At 29.5% G+C, this 14,520-nt stretch overlaps 3 protein-coding genes across 3 annotated transcripts; 1 reads left to right on the forward strand and 2 right to left on the reverse strand.

The window, feature by feature from the left end:
- Nucleotides 1-3,757: 3,757 nt before the first annotated feature.
- Nucleotides 3,758-4,655, forward strand: Phum_PHUM399830 (uncharacterized protein; the record flags this gene model as incomplete). Its single annotated transcript, XM_002428710.1, has 4 exons — nt 3,758-3,805; nt 3,965-3,971; nt 4,277-4,427; nt 4,520-4,655. The coding sequence occupies 4 exons, from the start codon at nt 3,758-3,760 to the stop codon at nt 4,653-4,655; spliced, it is 342 nt and encodes a 113-aa protein (XP_002428755.1).
- A 4,277-nt stretch (nt 4,656-8,932) lies between these two features.
- Nucleotides 8,933-9,804, reverse strand: Phum_PHUM399840 (uncharacterized protein; the record flags this gene model as incomplete). Its single annotated transcript, XM_002428711.1, has 3 exons — nt 8,933-9,040; nt 9,305-9,511; nt 9,586-9,804. 3 exons carry the CDS (start codon nt 9,802-9,804, stop codon nt 8,933-8,935), a joined length of 534 nt encoding a protein of 177 aa, XP_002428756.1.
- A 1,017-nt stretch (nt 9,805-10,821) lies between these two features.
- Nucleotides 10,822-13,404, reverse strand: Phum_PHUM399850 (ATP-dependent Clp protease ATP-binding subunit Clpx, putative; the record flags this gene model as incomplete). Its single annotated transcript, XM_002428712.1, has 9 exons — nt 10,822-11,064; nt 11,168-11,296; nt 11,429-11,599; nt 11,677-11,832; nt 11,931-12,196; nt 12,278-12,448; nt 12,590-12,794; nt 12,886-13,028; nt 13,119-13,404. 9 exons carry the CDS (start codon nt 13,402-13,404, stop codon nt 10,822-10,824), a joined length of 1,770 nt encoding a protein of 589 aa, XP_002428757.1.
- Between the last annotated feature and the right edge of the window lie 1,116 nt (nt 13,405-14,520).

Raw genomic sequence — 14,520 nt, forward strand, 5'->3', positions numbered from 1 at the left:
CCATACTCCTCCCGCCCCTCCTCCTACTCCTCCCACTTGTCCTCCTTTTCTCGAATTTTCGTCCTTTTTTTTTTCGATTTCCGTTTCCGGTTTCCCGTTTCCCGTTTTTCGTTTTAAAAAAAAAAAAAAAAAAGGCGAAGATGACGTAAACGTTTGCTTGGGTTACTGCGGTAAAAAAAAAAAAAAAAAAAAAAATTTTTTTCGAAAGGTTTTCCCCCCGTTTTTTTATCATCATCATCATTATTATTATTATTATTCGGGTCATCGATCCCTTTAAATAATAATAATAATAATTTTGTTGGTTGTCGGTTGCTGTTGTTTTTGTTGGAATTTTAAAATTTTTTCGTAACGGTAAAATCAATACACATTTTAAATCCGTTTTTTTAAATAACCTTGAAAGAAAGTGAAAATGTCGTCTTCTGCTATCGATTCGATTCCTATTTGAAAAATTTTTTAAAACGAGGTTTATTTAGAATTTATGTAGAAAAAAGAGAGAGAGAAAAAAGTCGTTAAAATTTTTTTTTTTTTCAATTAGCATGAACGTTATTAATTAATTTTCAATGGTTACGAAAAAAAAAAAAACAAAATGGAGTCGAATGTGCTACTTACTATGGTTATAAACCGGAAATCGTTTTTTTTTTTGTTTTTGTCATCGTCGCGTGTAATTTTTTGTAGGACTCGCTCGTACCTAAAAACTCCTCGAGGGTTTAAATTACAATTTTTTTTTTTTTTTTTTTTTGCGGACGTTTAATTTTTATCCGACAACCTAAACAAGTAAAATTTTTCCAGGTCAAATTTTCAATATAATTTCAAATTTTTTTTTTTTAGTCGCCCGATTCGAACGAGAATTGAAAAATAATAATAATAATAATAAATTAAACGTTTTTAATTGTATGTAACCAGACGTATCCGGTTGTAAAAAGACGAACAAAAAAAAAGGAAATTTTTAATCATTTCGATCACGTAACGCGGAACGCGGTTATTCTTTATTCTTTATTCTTCTTCCACGTCGTCTCACTCCTCACGAACGATGAATGTCACACGACATTCGAGATTCGTTTGTTTTTGTTTTGGAACGAGATATCCGGTTAGTAAAACAAAAGGAGGTTAAAATTTTAGTTTTGCAGAAGGAAAATAATAATAATGATGATAAAAAGGGGAGAAGGCGGTGGTGGTGGTGGTGGTAACAAAACGGTTAAAACCGTTGAGAATGTTTAAAACCCTCGGATGAATAATAATAATAATAATTTTATTTCGAAAGCCTCGTTTGGTAGAGTAAATAGGCCATCCGGTTTTTTTTTTTTTATTACGTCATCCCGTGTGAACGGACATTTTTGCGGTCGTTCAGTTTGTTCGGTTTGTTGTTCCATGAGAACGTCAATCAGTTCTCAGTTTCGACGATGCTTGCCCTCATCGAGTAGTTTTAGAAAATGACAAAAAATAAAAACCGGAAGTAAACGTATAAGAAGGAGAAGAAAAGAAAAAAATTCCACTTCCTTTCATTTGGTTAAAGAGAAAGAGTGAGAGAGAGAGAGAGAGAGTGAGAAGGTAATAAAAATAATGACGTCGTTGATTATGATTACGATGATGATGATGATGATGATGATGATGATGATGATGATAATATTGTTAGTTGAAACGAAAAATTAAAATGATATTGAGGTAATGTAATTAAATGTCAAAAATTAGTTTCGAGTGGGAAATTTTTGTTTAGGGAAGACATTTTGGTTTTATTATTATTATTAAAGTGAAATTTTTTTTTTTCTTATTTTCTCTCCGCCTGGAAAAAGTCGATAAGGTGATGATGATGATGATGAGAATACTCTTTACCTACTTCCACGTTTTTATTCCCATCTTTTACTCATTAACTCTATCATCACGCACTTTCTAAATTATCATAAAAGAGAAAAAAGGGAAAAATTTTGTCGTCGTTTTATAATTTTCGACTAATTATAAAATATTCTTTGATGATGTTTTCGTTTTTGACGACGACGACGACGACGATGACGACGATGACGTTTTAAATATTGTACCTGAAAATTTTTGATGAAATAAACACGACGACAGGACGAAGTGGCAGACAAACAGGGAGGCAGGGATTTCGATCCGAGACGGTTCCATTTTTAGGTTTTCGTTTAAGGTTCATTTTCCTCGGGTGTTTTTCCACGTGTGCGAACGGGGGTGGGGTTGGGGGGTGGAGGTAGGGGGTAGGTACGTAGGTGCGAGATTCGAAGTGCTGTTGTTGGTTATTTATTGTTATTAATTGTCGAATTAATTTTTTTATCGTATAATAATTTTGTTTTTAAGCTTTGTAAGGAATTTTCCAGAATTTCCGGGAAGGTGGGAAAGAGAGGGGAAGTTTGTTTGTTTTGGAAATGCGAATTGTGATCGATCAATGAGGGGAAAGTCGATGAACGAGATTTTCACTTTCGTATTCTTTTTTGCCCCCCCAAACCCACAAAAAAAAAAAAAAATTAACACGCACGCACGCACATGCACACGTAAATCTTTCCCTCGAACGGGAAATTAAAGCTTTCGGGGCGGGGGAGGGGAGGGGGAAGGAGAAGGGGCGACATCATTTTTCTTTTAGCCACTAGGTTGGTTTTTTTGCGTTTCAGCCAATAAAAAAAAAAAAAAAAAATTTGCCACAATTTTAAAAAGTAATTTAATTGCACAGCAGGAAATTCATCCTACGTGAAACCACTTTGCAACAAAAAAAAAAAAACAAAAAGAAAAAGAAAAAGAGAAAAGAAAAGAATGAAAGAGAGAAAGGAAGAAAGAAAGAGAGAGAGAAAAAAAAATTTTACCGTTAATGAAATATATATAAAGTGGAGGAAAGATACAAAAAAGAAACAAAATGTATTATTTTTCAATTCTTTTGATTTATTATTATTATTATTTATTATTATTATTATTTATTATTATTATTATTTTTATTATTATTATTAATGTGCGTCCTTCAATGTTTGTGCAACGTCGTTTCATCTCGGATTTAATTTTTTTTTTTTTTTTCAGTACACGATCAAATTCCGCGAGCGAACGTTTTCGAAATAAATGAAATAAAAAAAAAAAAAAAATTTTTTTCTCACTATTATTATTATTATCATCATTATTATTATTATCATTATTATTATTAAATTGATCGTGAATCGTACGACGCGTATACGAATCAAAATTTTTTTTTTTTTTGTTTTTTCTTTTTCATTCTGCTACGATTTCATTTTTTTTTTTTTCGTTGAAAGTCAATTTAAAAAAAAAAAAAAACATGGACGCGGATTTCCGGGGAAAAAATAATGATGATGATGATGATAATAATTAAGAGTCCGAAAAGATTTAAATGATGATGATGATGATGATGATGATGATGATGATGATGATGGGAAGAGATTTGTCACGTTTTAATTTTTCCGCTCGATGATGTGAGAAATTGTTTTGTTTGATGAAAGGAAAAGAAAAAAATTTTAAATGATTAAAAATAAATTGTCACATGGTGTAAAAGATCTAGATAGAAAAATGGCCGCCGACTCATTCGATTAACGAACGTCCGATTCCGTCGCTCGCTAATTAATTTCGCGGCGAGTAATTAGTGAAAAGTATTATTATTATTATTATTATTATTATTATTATTATTATTATTATTTTTAATTCTCTCTCTCTCTCTTTTTTTTTTTTTTTTTTTTTTTTTTCTAAGGCTTTTCGATTACGATAAATTTTTTTTATTTACGTTCGCGCTCGCTTTTTTTTGTTTTTTTACTCTATGGAAAATTTTTTCGTGCACTCGAGCCGCGTTGTCGTCGTTATTGTTGTAATTATTATTAGTTGACGTTAGTCGCGCGTTTTTAACTTACATCCGATCTTGTTTTCTTACAAAAAAAAATTTGAAAAAAAAAATCCGTTGCGCGTGATTTAACGAAAAGAAAGTTTTTTTTTTTTTTTTTTTTTTTTTTTTTAAATTTTTTATTAGTTATGGAGTCGATGGATTTATATTATTATTATTATTATTATTATGATCATTATTATTATCATCATCATTATTAATTGTTCTAAATTAATTATCATCGCGGGAACTTATGGAAAAATAATTTTTTATTTTTGTTGCCGTCGTCATCGTCGTAGCCGTCGCCGTTATATTTTTTTCCGTCGTGTAACTAGAATTTCGTAACGGTTTTTTTTTTTTTTGCATGTGAATGTGAATATTCGAAATTTTCAAATTCAAAGAATTGTTGTTTTATCAGAGACAAAATTAAAATGTATTTATCATTATTATTTATTTAAGGTGAACGTCCGTTTCCGTGCAGTTGGACGGGTTGTGGAAAAAGGTTTGCCAGATCCGACGAATTAGCTCGACACCTTAGGACTCACACGGGAGAAAAAAATTTCTCGTGTCCCGTGTGTGAAAAAAGATTTATGAGAAGCGATCATCTCAGGTGAGAGGAATTTTCCAAAAAAAAAAAAACGATAGATACAACGGGGAAAATCATTCCGCCATTTTATCTTGTTTTTTTTTTTATTATTATAGCAAACATGCGAGGAGGCATCCGAATTTCGATCCTTCGGTTTTACGTCAGAGAAGAAATCCCGCCAAGGCATTTTCCGTTAATTCAAGCGATGGAACGCCGTCCGATGTTCTTTCAGATTCCGTGCCATCTCCATAAGATAAACATAAATCACAATTTTGGTCCAGCCTATCATCATCATCATCATCAGCATCCCTACCATCATCGTCATCATCATCATCATCATCATCGTCATCGTTTACTGTTGTTTAATTTTTTTTTGTTTTATTGTTTATTATTATTATTACTATTATTATTATTATTATTATTTATGTACATATTTTTCTTAAAAATTTGTTGTTGTTGGTGGTTTGAAGAAGAATTCGAGAGAGTAGGAGGGGAGAAAAAATGGGATGGCGAGAGAGGAGGGGGGGGGTTGGAAGTTGGGTGTGCGTGTGCGTGTGAGTTGTTTGTTAAGGAAGCAAGAAAATCGTTTCATTTTCTTATTTTCCATACTAGTCGAGTCCGGATTTTAATTTTAATGATGATGATAATAATATTGGTTGTCGTCGTCGTTTTAAAATAGGAAGGGCGGGGGAGGGGAAGGGAAAGGGAAAGGGAGGGAGGAAACGGTTCGTATTTTTAGAAATTAAAAACGAAGGGGGACCGAGTTTTTAACGGTTGTTTGAAAACGTGATTATTAATTGATTCACATTTGGTTGTTGTTGTTGTTGTTGTTGCTGCTGTTGCTACTGTTGCTGCTGTTGCTGTTGCTGAAGTATAAGAACATTAAAAATAAATTAATTTATCACGGGAAACGGGATTCAGTCACGTAAAAATAAAAAAACTTTCACCTTCGCGAATCGCGAAAATTTAATTACGAAATGTGATGGGGGAGGAGGAGGAGGAGGGAGGGGAAGGAAGGGAAAGAGGAGGAGGGGTGATGGGGAGGGGGAAAGTGAGAGTTTGTTTCCTTCATTAAAAAAAAAAAAAAAAAAAAAAAAAAAAAAAAATTTTTAAATAATTATCTATGGGATTATTTTGCAACACGACAACAACAACAACAACAACAAAAACAAGCGAACAACTACAACCAAGCAACAACAAACGAACAAGATAGCACGACACTAGTCTTTTATTTAAAAATAATAATAATAATAATAATAGTCAATGAATTTGTTGTTGTTGTTGTTGGTTGTTTTTCTTATTGCAAAAAAAAAAGTAATTCATAATTGTTATTAAATTTTTTTTTTTTTTAAACGCGTTTATGCTTTATCATTTGATTATCATCATCACGTAGGTCGTTAACACTTCAATATGAAAAAAAAAAACAAAATGTCGAATCGTTTGTCGTGAGTGTGCATGTAAAAAAAAAAATAACAAAATTATTAAACACGCGCGCACACGAGAGGGGAAGGAAAGAGGGGAAAGGGAGGAGAGGGAGGGGGGAAATCAGCTCAAATACATTAATAAATTGTTGTTGTTGTTATTATTATTATTAAAAAATTAAAATAAAAATTTTTTTTATTTATTCATGTATTTATTAATTAATTTTAATAAACGGGGATATTAATTGAATTTACAATTCAATTAATTTTTTTTTTAAAGGAATGGGGAGCGGGGAGAAGGGAAGGGAGGGGGAATGAGGGAGGAGCTTAAAAGAAAAAGGAGGAGGAGGGAAAATTCAAAATTTCAAAAACAATTTTTTTTTCTGGTTTCCTTGATTGTGGCAATGAATAGCAAAAATTTGGATTTGAAAGAAAGAAAGATTTATTATTATTATTATTATTATTATTATCATCATCATCATCGCGAATCGAAATGATAATGATAATAATAATAATTACGAATACGGGTATTAATATATATTAAAATTGTTTAGAGAAAAAAAAAATTTTCTTTTTTTATTTAGTTATAAAATATTATTATTATTATTATTATTATTGATTACGTTATCAAACCGCCCTATTAAATCAAGGTTTAGGCCAATGATAGTAATTTGCGTTACCCCGACTTTCTTTTTTTTCGGGGGAGGGGGAGGGAGGGGTTTAATTGCGAATTTGAAAGTAATGTTTGTTAAGAGAAAGAAAAACCACCAACACAGCGTCACGACCGCCCCCACTCTCCCCTCACCACCACCATCGTAATCATTACAATTGAAACCACCACCCCTCCCCTCATCACCGTCATCCACCCATTTCCCCCTCTCCCCTCCTCCTACCCCAGTTAAATCATCCGGTATGAAAAAATTTAAGAAAAAAATAAAAGAAAAAAAAAAGAAAAAAAATTTTCAATTGTCTTCCATTTTCTTATATTGTAACTTAATAATAATAATAATAATAATAATAATAATAATAATAGTTTTTTGTGGATTCGATACCTCGGTACAATAATAATAATAATAATAATAATTTTTTATTTTCGGCCGTTATTAAAATTATAAACGCGTTCGAGTTCGATATATATATATATATATATATATATATATATATATATATATATATATATATATATATAAATTTTTTATTTTAACGCGACTTATAACCGTGTTTTATTATTATTATTATTATTTTCACGCGACGAATAAAAATCCACGTGGAAAAACTTTTCATTTGTAAATATATATAAAATATTATTATTATTATTATTAAAATGATCGCGTTTAGGGTACAAATATTGTAATATAATCATCAATGCATTATGCATGTGCATACATTATATATATATATATATATATATATATATATAAATTAGTATAAATAAGAACGTGATTTGTTTTTCGTTTTGTTTTCTTGTTTTCTTGTTTTATTATTATTATTATTTTTTTTTTTTTAATAAAATATTATTATTATCATTATTATTATTATTATTAGTATGGTCACTGTCTTAAACACGACAAGGCTCTTATTTGTCGAGGTTTTTAAACGTTTAAGCAACCAGGTTTCTACCCGAAGAATATTCCTTAGAAATAAATGCTCGAATTTCATTTTATTATTATTATTATTATTATTATTATTATTATTATTATCATTATTATTATTGTTATTTCGCGACAATAAAAAACTAAAAAAAAAAAAAAAAAAGAAAACAAATCAAAAGGTGTAATAATAACAATTATCCGAAAAAATCTGAAAGTGGGGTGGGGGGAGGGGAAATAATAATAATTAAAAATTATAGTTATTAGCAGACGATAAAAATTAAAAAATAAATTTATTTATTATTATTATTATTATTATTTATTGCGGACCCATAATAACGAGAAGGTATAATTCTCAAAGTCCGCCAAGATGACAAGTGCCGAATTTGCCAAACGCAGCCGGAAACCATCGACCATTTAATTTCCGGTTGTCTGATATTGGCAAAACATGAATATCTGGAGAAGCACAATAAAATTTGTCAATATCTCCATTGGAATATAAGCCGAGAATATGGAATGGATGGATTACCCAAGGAGTACACAACCAGGCATAATGCGGAAAAATGGTGTAAGTTAATTGAGGTATCCGTGCCGGCAGAAAAAAACACCAGACAGCCAAAGAAGCAGACAATAGGCTGAAATAGCCAGGATGTGGGGAGTAAAGACAGAAACGATTCCGGTCATCGTGGGAGCAGCACTGGGAACCATGATGCCACATTCAATGAAAGAAAATTTAAAGAAGATTATGAAGAACTTAAAAGAAGAGGAAACCATCCAGGAAATCGCACTATGTGGGACGGCCCACATTCTTCGGAAATAGCACCAACGAAATTCGAGCATTTATCCCTAAGGAATCAGGTAGAGATCTGGGATAAAAATCCCGACAAATAGGAGCCTTATCGTGTTTAAGAGTGACCATAATAATAATATTTATTTTGTTTTTAATCACGTGTCGTCCTTTTTACTCTCGCGGTTTTTGCTCAATACGTATATATATATACAAACAAATATAATAAAACTTTTATTATTATTATTATTATTATTAACGACAAATAAATAAAAACGAATAATAAATAAATAAATAAATAATAATATAATAATAAATAATAATAATAATAATTTAATCCGTAGGGATTTTCGTATATTGAAAAAGAAAAAATGAAGAGAAAAAAATAAAAAGAAAACAAAATGGCGGAATGAGAAAAAGTGAAAGAAAATATCGCGTAACGGTTATTAAAACATTAATAATAATAATAATAATAATAATAAATTAATTTTCGTACGAAATGGACGACGATTAGTTTTGGTTTTTGTTTTGTTTATAATAAAAAGAAAATTTTTTTAAATATTTTTGATCTCATAATTAATAAAAAAAAAATAAATTAGATGGATCGATCGATAATTAATAATAATTAATAGTTAATCGATTAGTTTACAATTAATTATTATTATTATTATTATTATTATTATTATTGCCTGATAGATTTTTATCATCCCCATCCCCTCCTCCAGTATTCCATCACCATTCGTCCGTTTTCGGTGTCGATCTTCTAAAATTATTTTTTCCAGTTATTTGACTTACAAACGTGAGAGGAGTCGATAAATATAACGGATATTTTAATTTTAACTGAAATGATAACAAATTGTATTGTTTGTTTGTTTGTTTGTTTGTTTGTTTGTTCGTTTGTTTATATATATAAATAATTAAATAAGTAAAAAAAAAAAAAAAATTGTTTACGATTATCTTAAATATACATATACATGAAAATTATTAGTTACTCTTTCTTTTTTCTCCAGGAGGGTGGGAGGAAAGGAGGAGAAGAGAATGAGGGAGGTGTGAGGGGAGGGGAAAGGGGGGAGGGGAGGTAGATAATAATAATGATGATAGTACCTCGTCGATCTTTTCCAATTTGGAAACTTCTTTTTTCGAACAGGATTTATCCTTAATTAATTTATCTTTTTCATTTTTACTTAGATTTTCTCCAGGGAGTGGCAAATCGTCTGGATTTTTATAATGTTCAGAATAATCCGTTTCGTATGGTTCTATGACTATGTCATTTTCCATACCGTATTTTGCAAGAGTTTCATCCGTTATTAACTTAAATTAAAAAAAAGGAAAATTTTTTAAATGATGATGATGATGATTATATGCTTCATACCTTACATATATACCTTTCTGAAAAAGGCTTCCATTATTTTTTTCCTTTTTCCTTTTGTGCTTGGTATTCGATTGATGGGTACCGTATAAGTTTCATTTTTCGAACTTATTTTCAACGTTTCCGGACTTGGTTTTAATTTATCGGGATAATTAATTATCCAGGAATGTGATACGTTTGCATCCGTATATTTAAAATCTGGATCGATATCGTCTAAACATCTCGTCGCGTCCATTTTTTCCCCCTTTTTTTTTTTTACATTTCAACTAACTACATTTAAATAATAATGATAATAATATCCAACGTATATACACCTAAAATACAATTTTCTTTATATATATATATATATAACAAGTTTTTTTTAAAAACAAAATATATAAAAATAATAATAATAATAAAAATAAAAATAAAATCAAAACATAAACATTTCCTTGGAAACCATCCGAAATTCACAAACTCAATATTTAACTTATGTAAAATAAAATATATATATATTTTTCCATAATAAAATTATAATAATAATAATAATTAATTATTTCTATCACAAAATAATTTCAAATGATAATTTAAAATAAAATAATATAATAATTTTTATGTATATATTAAATATTTAGTAATAATAATAATTAAAAAAATGATTTGACATTACTTAATAAAACGCCGCCATTTTTTTTTCTATCTTTCCGCCATTTTTCCGCCATTTTTCCCCAATGATTAATTACAAAACAATTTCAATTAATTTTTTTTTTTTTTAATCACGTTAATTGTGAAGTCTTTGGTTTTTTTCACATGATTCCTTTTATTATTATTATTATTATTATTATAAATATTTTATTTAAAAAATTTATTAAAACAAAACATCTTTTTCTCAAAAGATTACAATTGTTAATTATTATTAATTAATTATTTATTTATTTATTTGTTTGATTTGAAAAAAAAAAAAAAAAAACAGAATAAAAAAATTACATACAATGATAATAATAATAATAATAAGTATAATAATTATAAAACGACTACTCATCATCAACTGTCACAAATTTTTTGATTTTAAATCAAAAATTACAAAAAAAAAAAAAAAAAAAAAATTAAAATTTATTTATTTGTTAAACCCAATTCCCTATGAAAAAAAAAAAAAAAAAAAAAAAAAAACAAATTTAAGCAATTAAAAAAAATGATTTTTTTTTTTTTTTTTTTTTTTTTGTAGAAATAATAATTAAAAGGATTTTTTTTTATTTTTTTATTTTTTTTTTTATTATTTAGCTTCTGCTCTGGCTTCGATGGCATCTTCTTCTCTTCTTATGTACACGGGCGGTGATCTTCCGGCTACCGTTTCTTCGTTCACGTGCACAGCTAAAATATCACTTCCGGGTACTTCGAACATGGAATCCAATAGTAACGTTTCCATAATGGCTCTCAATCCTCTGGCTCCGGTTTTTCTTTCCATCGCCTGACGTGCTATTCCTCTCAATGCTTCCGGTGAAAAAGTCAAATCAACCTGTGGATGGAGTGTGTGACAATAAATATCATTATTATTATTATTAATTACAATCATTCTTTTCTTTTTTTCACAGGTATTCTGATGAACACCACGGTTATACCTTATCCATGCTGAATAACATTTGATATTGAGGAACTATCGCATTCTTCGGCTCTGTTAAAATCCGTACTAAAAAATCTTCGTTAAGAGAATGAAAAGCAACTAGAACGGGAAATCTTCCGACGAATTCCTATTGGATCAAAGGGAGAGAGAGAGAGAGAGAGAGAGAGAGAGAAAACAAAATGAGTAAGTAAATTCATTCATTCATTCATTCTTATTAAGTAACAAAGGGATTTTTCTTCCCCGAAATTGGGATATTTACTGGAATCATTCCAAATTCAATTAAATCCCTAGCTTCGACTTGTCTTAAATACGCATCCTTTTCCGCATTATCCTGTTCGGCTGAATTAGGCGAATTGTAATTTGCTTGATCCGCGAGCGATGCAACTCGACGATTAGGCGAATCCGTCGCAGGTACACCAAAACCAAGGTACTGAAAACAATTATTATTTTAATTTTTGTTTTGTTTAAACCCCTTGCGAAAGTTCCTTTTCATTCATTTTTAAATACCTTTTCATTTTTCCTACGACTTATTAAATGATCCAAACCGTTGTAAGCACCCGACGCGACAAACAATATATTAGTCGTATCCACTTGTATTGTTTCTCCTCTGAGTTTTCTCGGTGAATTTTTTTCCGGTACGTTAACTATCGTTCCCTCCAACATCTGAAATTAATTTAATTAATGTCCGATTACAAAACCCAACACCACCACCACCACCCACCCCCCCAAAGAAATTCAACTTGGCAGGAATCCTTGGTTACCTTTAACATTCCTTGCTGAACCCCTTCACCTCCTACGTCTCTCAACTGGTGAATCCCAGGTACGGCTCCTATCTTATCAACTTCATCTAAAAATACAATACCGGTTTGTGCTCTTTCGACCGAATAATTGGCATCTTGCAATAGTTTCGCTATAACGGATTCGATGTCTTCGCCTACGTAGCCAGCTTGCGTTAGCGTCGTACAATCACAAATGGCAAATGGAACATCTAAACACTGAGCTATCGTTTGGGCTAATAACGTTTTGCCTAGTTTAAATACACAAAAGAAGAAGGATGAAGGCAACCTTATTTCCGTTGAATCACGTTATTCGTTTAAGGTAATCGTACCTGATCCCGTCGGGCCCAGCATTAATATATTACTTTTATCTAAACGAAGTTGATGGGTCGTCGAATCCAAAATTTCACTTCCTCCGGTACTCCTTCTATTATCACTTTGTGACGGTTGAAATTCTACACCCATTGATGATAAAGACCCCATATTATTAAGGTGAAGAACATCTGATAAAAACAATATTCTTTTACCGAATTCGTGGAATCGATAATAATAATAATAATGAATGAGTGAAATTTTTAAAAACCGGAAATAGTTTGTAAGGGAGGTAACACAAAAACATGATGGAAATCATAAATTAAATAAACATGGTTCTTTATTAAAACTTACAACTCGATATTTCATTTTTGAAAACTCACCCCTTTGAGAAAGCGGTTGAGATGATGAATTATCAGAACTGACATTAATTGGAATATTGTTATAAATTCTCTTATAATGATTATACACTGCTACAGATAGTACTTTTTTAGCATGTTCTTGACCGATTACATAATTATTTAAATATTCATAAATCTGCCAAAAAAAAACATTTAAAAAAAAAACAAATATTATAAATTATTATTATTATTATTATTATTATCAATAATTGGAAATCATTTCTTACTTTCTTTGGAGGAGGAGGAGGTTTTTTATAAAATCCATTTTTCACATCTTCTTTGTTTTCTTTTAAACCTCTTTTCGAATCGACATCGGACAAGAGAACAAAAAAATGATGACATTTTTGACATTTCACAAACCTAGTAGAAGCTGGAAAAAAAGTAATAATAATAATAATAATGAAAATATGTAAATTTATAGTGCTGTAATGATATCACAAAATTTATTGTCTGTACTTACTGACAAAAGTCTCGACATGTGTACATGGATCGCCACATTTTGGACAATTTAATCCATCTCTGTGACCTCTACTACCTCCGCTTGATATTGGTGGTGGGGGAGGAACAGATTTTTTAAAACCATCTTTACTAAAACTTGATGAATTATCTTTTAAAATAAGAGAACTGGTCGAAAACGTTTTTAAAATCGGGGTCCTAGATAAAGAATTCAATGAGCAAAATATCAAAACCTGAGAACTATGACTGAGTTTTCGACCAGCGTTGGCCCAACAGCGGACTGAACTCATAACTAAAAATTTTGTTTTAATCAAGGCCAAATCTAAAAACAAAAAGAAATATTCTCATGAAAATATTTGAAAAACGGAAACAATATCGATAAAACAATATCAGCATTTTATTATAATTCTTTAACATTAAGAAAAACTCTTTGACATTAATAAATTTAAATTTAATAATTTAAAAAAGTAAAATTTTCATGATAAATACATTTGAAAACTTAAAAGAAACCATATGTTCAATAAATATATTTTTAAATGAGTGTTTCACTTGTAAAGCTATATATTATATAATAGACGATGAGACAAAAATGGCATATTGTTTAATAATGATTCGAAAGAAATCAAAATTTCAAGGTCATTTTTTGTAAAACTAAAAAAACACAAAAACCATTAAGAATATGTAAAACTATTGTTACAACTCAATCAAAAGAAAGTAAGTACAGTCCAATGAGAAAAAAAAAAAAAAAACAAAACCCCTGAAAAAATTATTTTGCAATAACATATACCGAGTATATTAAAACTAACATTACTAACAACTCATGAGTGCAGCAGACCTAAGAGTAATAACAGAAGTAGATATTTTTAAACATTTGTTTAGAATAATTGGAAGTAAAAAAAAAACCAAAATATAAAAATAAAACATTACCTTAAGCATTTTATTATTATTTCAGGCTTAAAGGAATATGCAACAGAGACATTTTTATTGCACTAAAAATTTTGCAATCATCAATTACACGACGTATAAATTAAAAATTCGAATAAAATTTTATTTTTACGTGAAAATTTAGATGGGTATGCGAAAAAGATAATATATTTTTTTTTTCGGCATAATAATTATCGTCGAAAAGAAAAAAAGAAAAACTATACAAATAATTGCTTGCATAAACAAAAGAAGTAAAATTTATTGGTTGTGATTAAACGACGAACTTGTCAATAATTTTACCTTCTAAAATAGAAGCAATATTTCTTAATGCACATTACACAAAAAATTGTTCTCTGTACATCTGATTGTATTAAAAAAATTCCTAGAAAACAAAAAAAAAAAAAAAAAATCAAACTACCTCGGAATTTTAACGATCTTTTAGTTATATATTATAGGCTAACCTGTGTTTACAAATAGGTTGA

This window comes from Pediculus humanus, genomic scaffold, assembly GCF_000006295.1.
Source record: "Pediculus humanus corporis 1103172107910 genomic scaffold, whole genome shotgun sequence".
Taxonomy (NCBI): Eukaryota; Metazoa; Arthropoda; class Insecta; order Psocodea; family Pediculidae; genus Pediculus; species Pediculus humanus.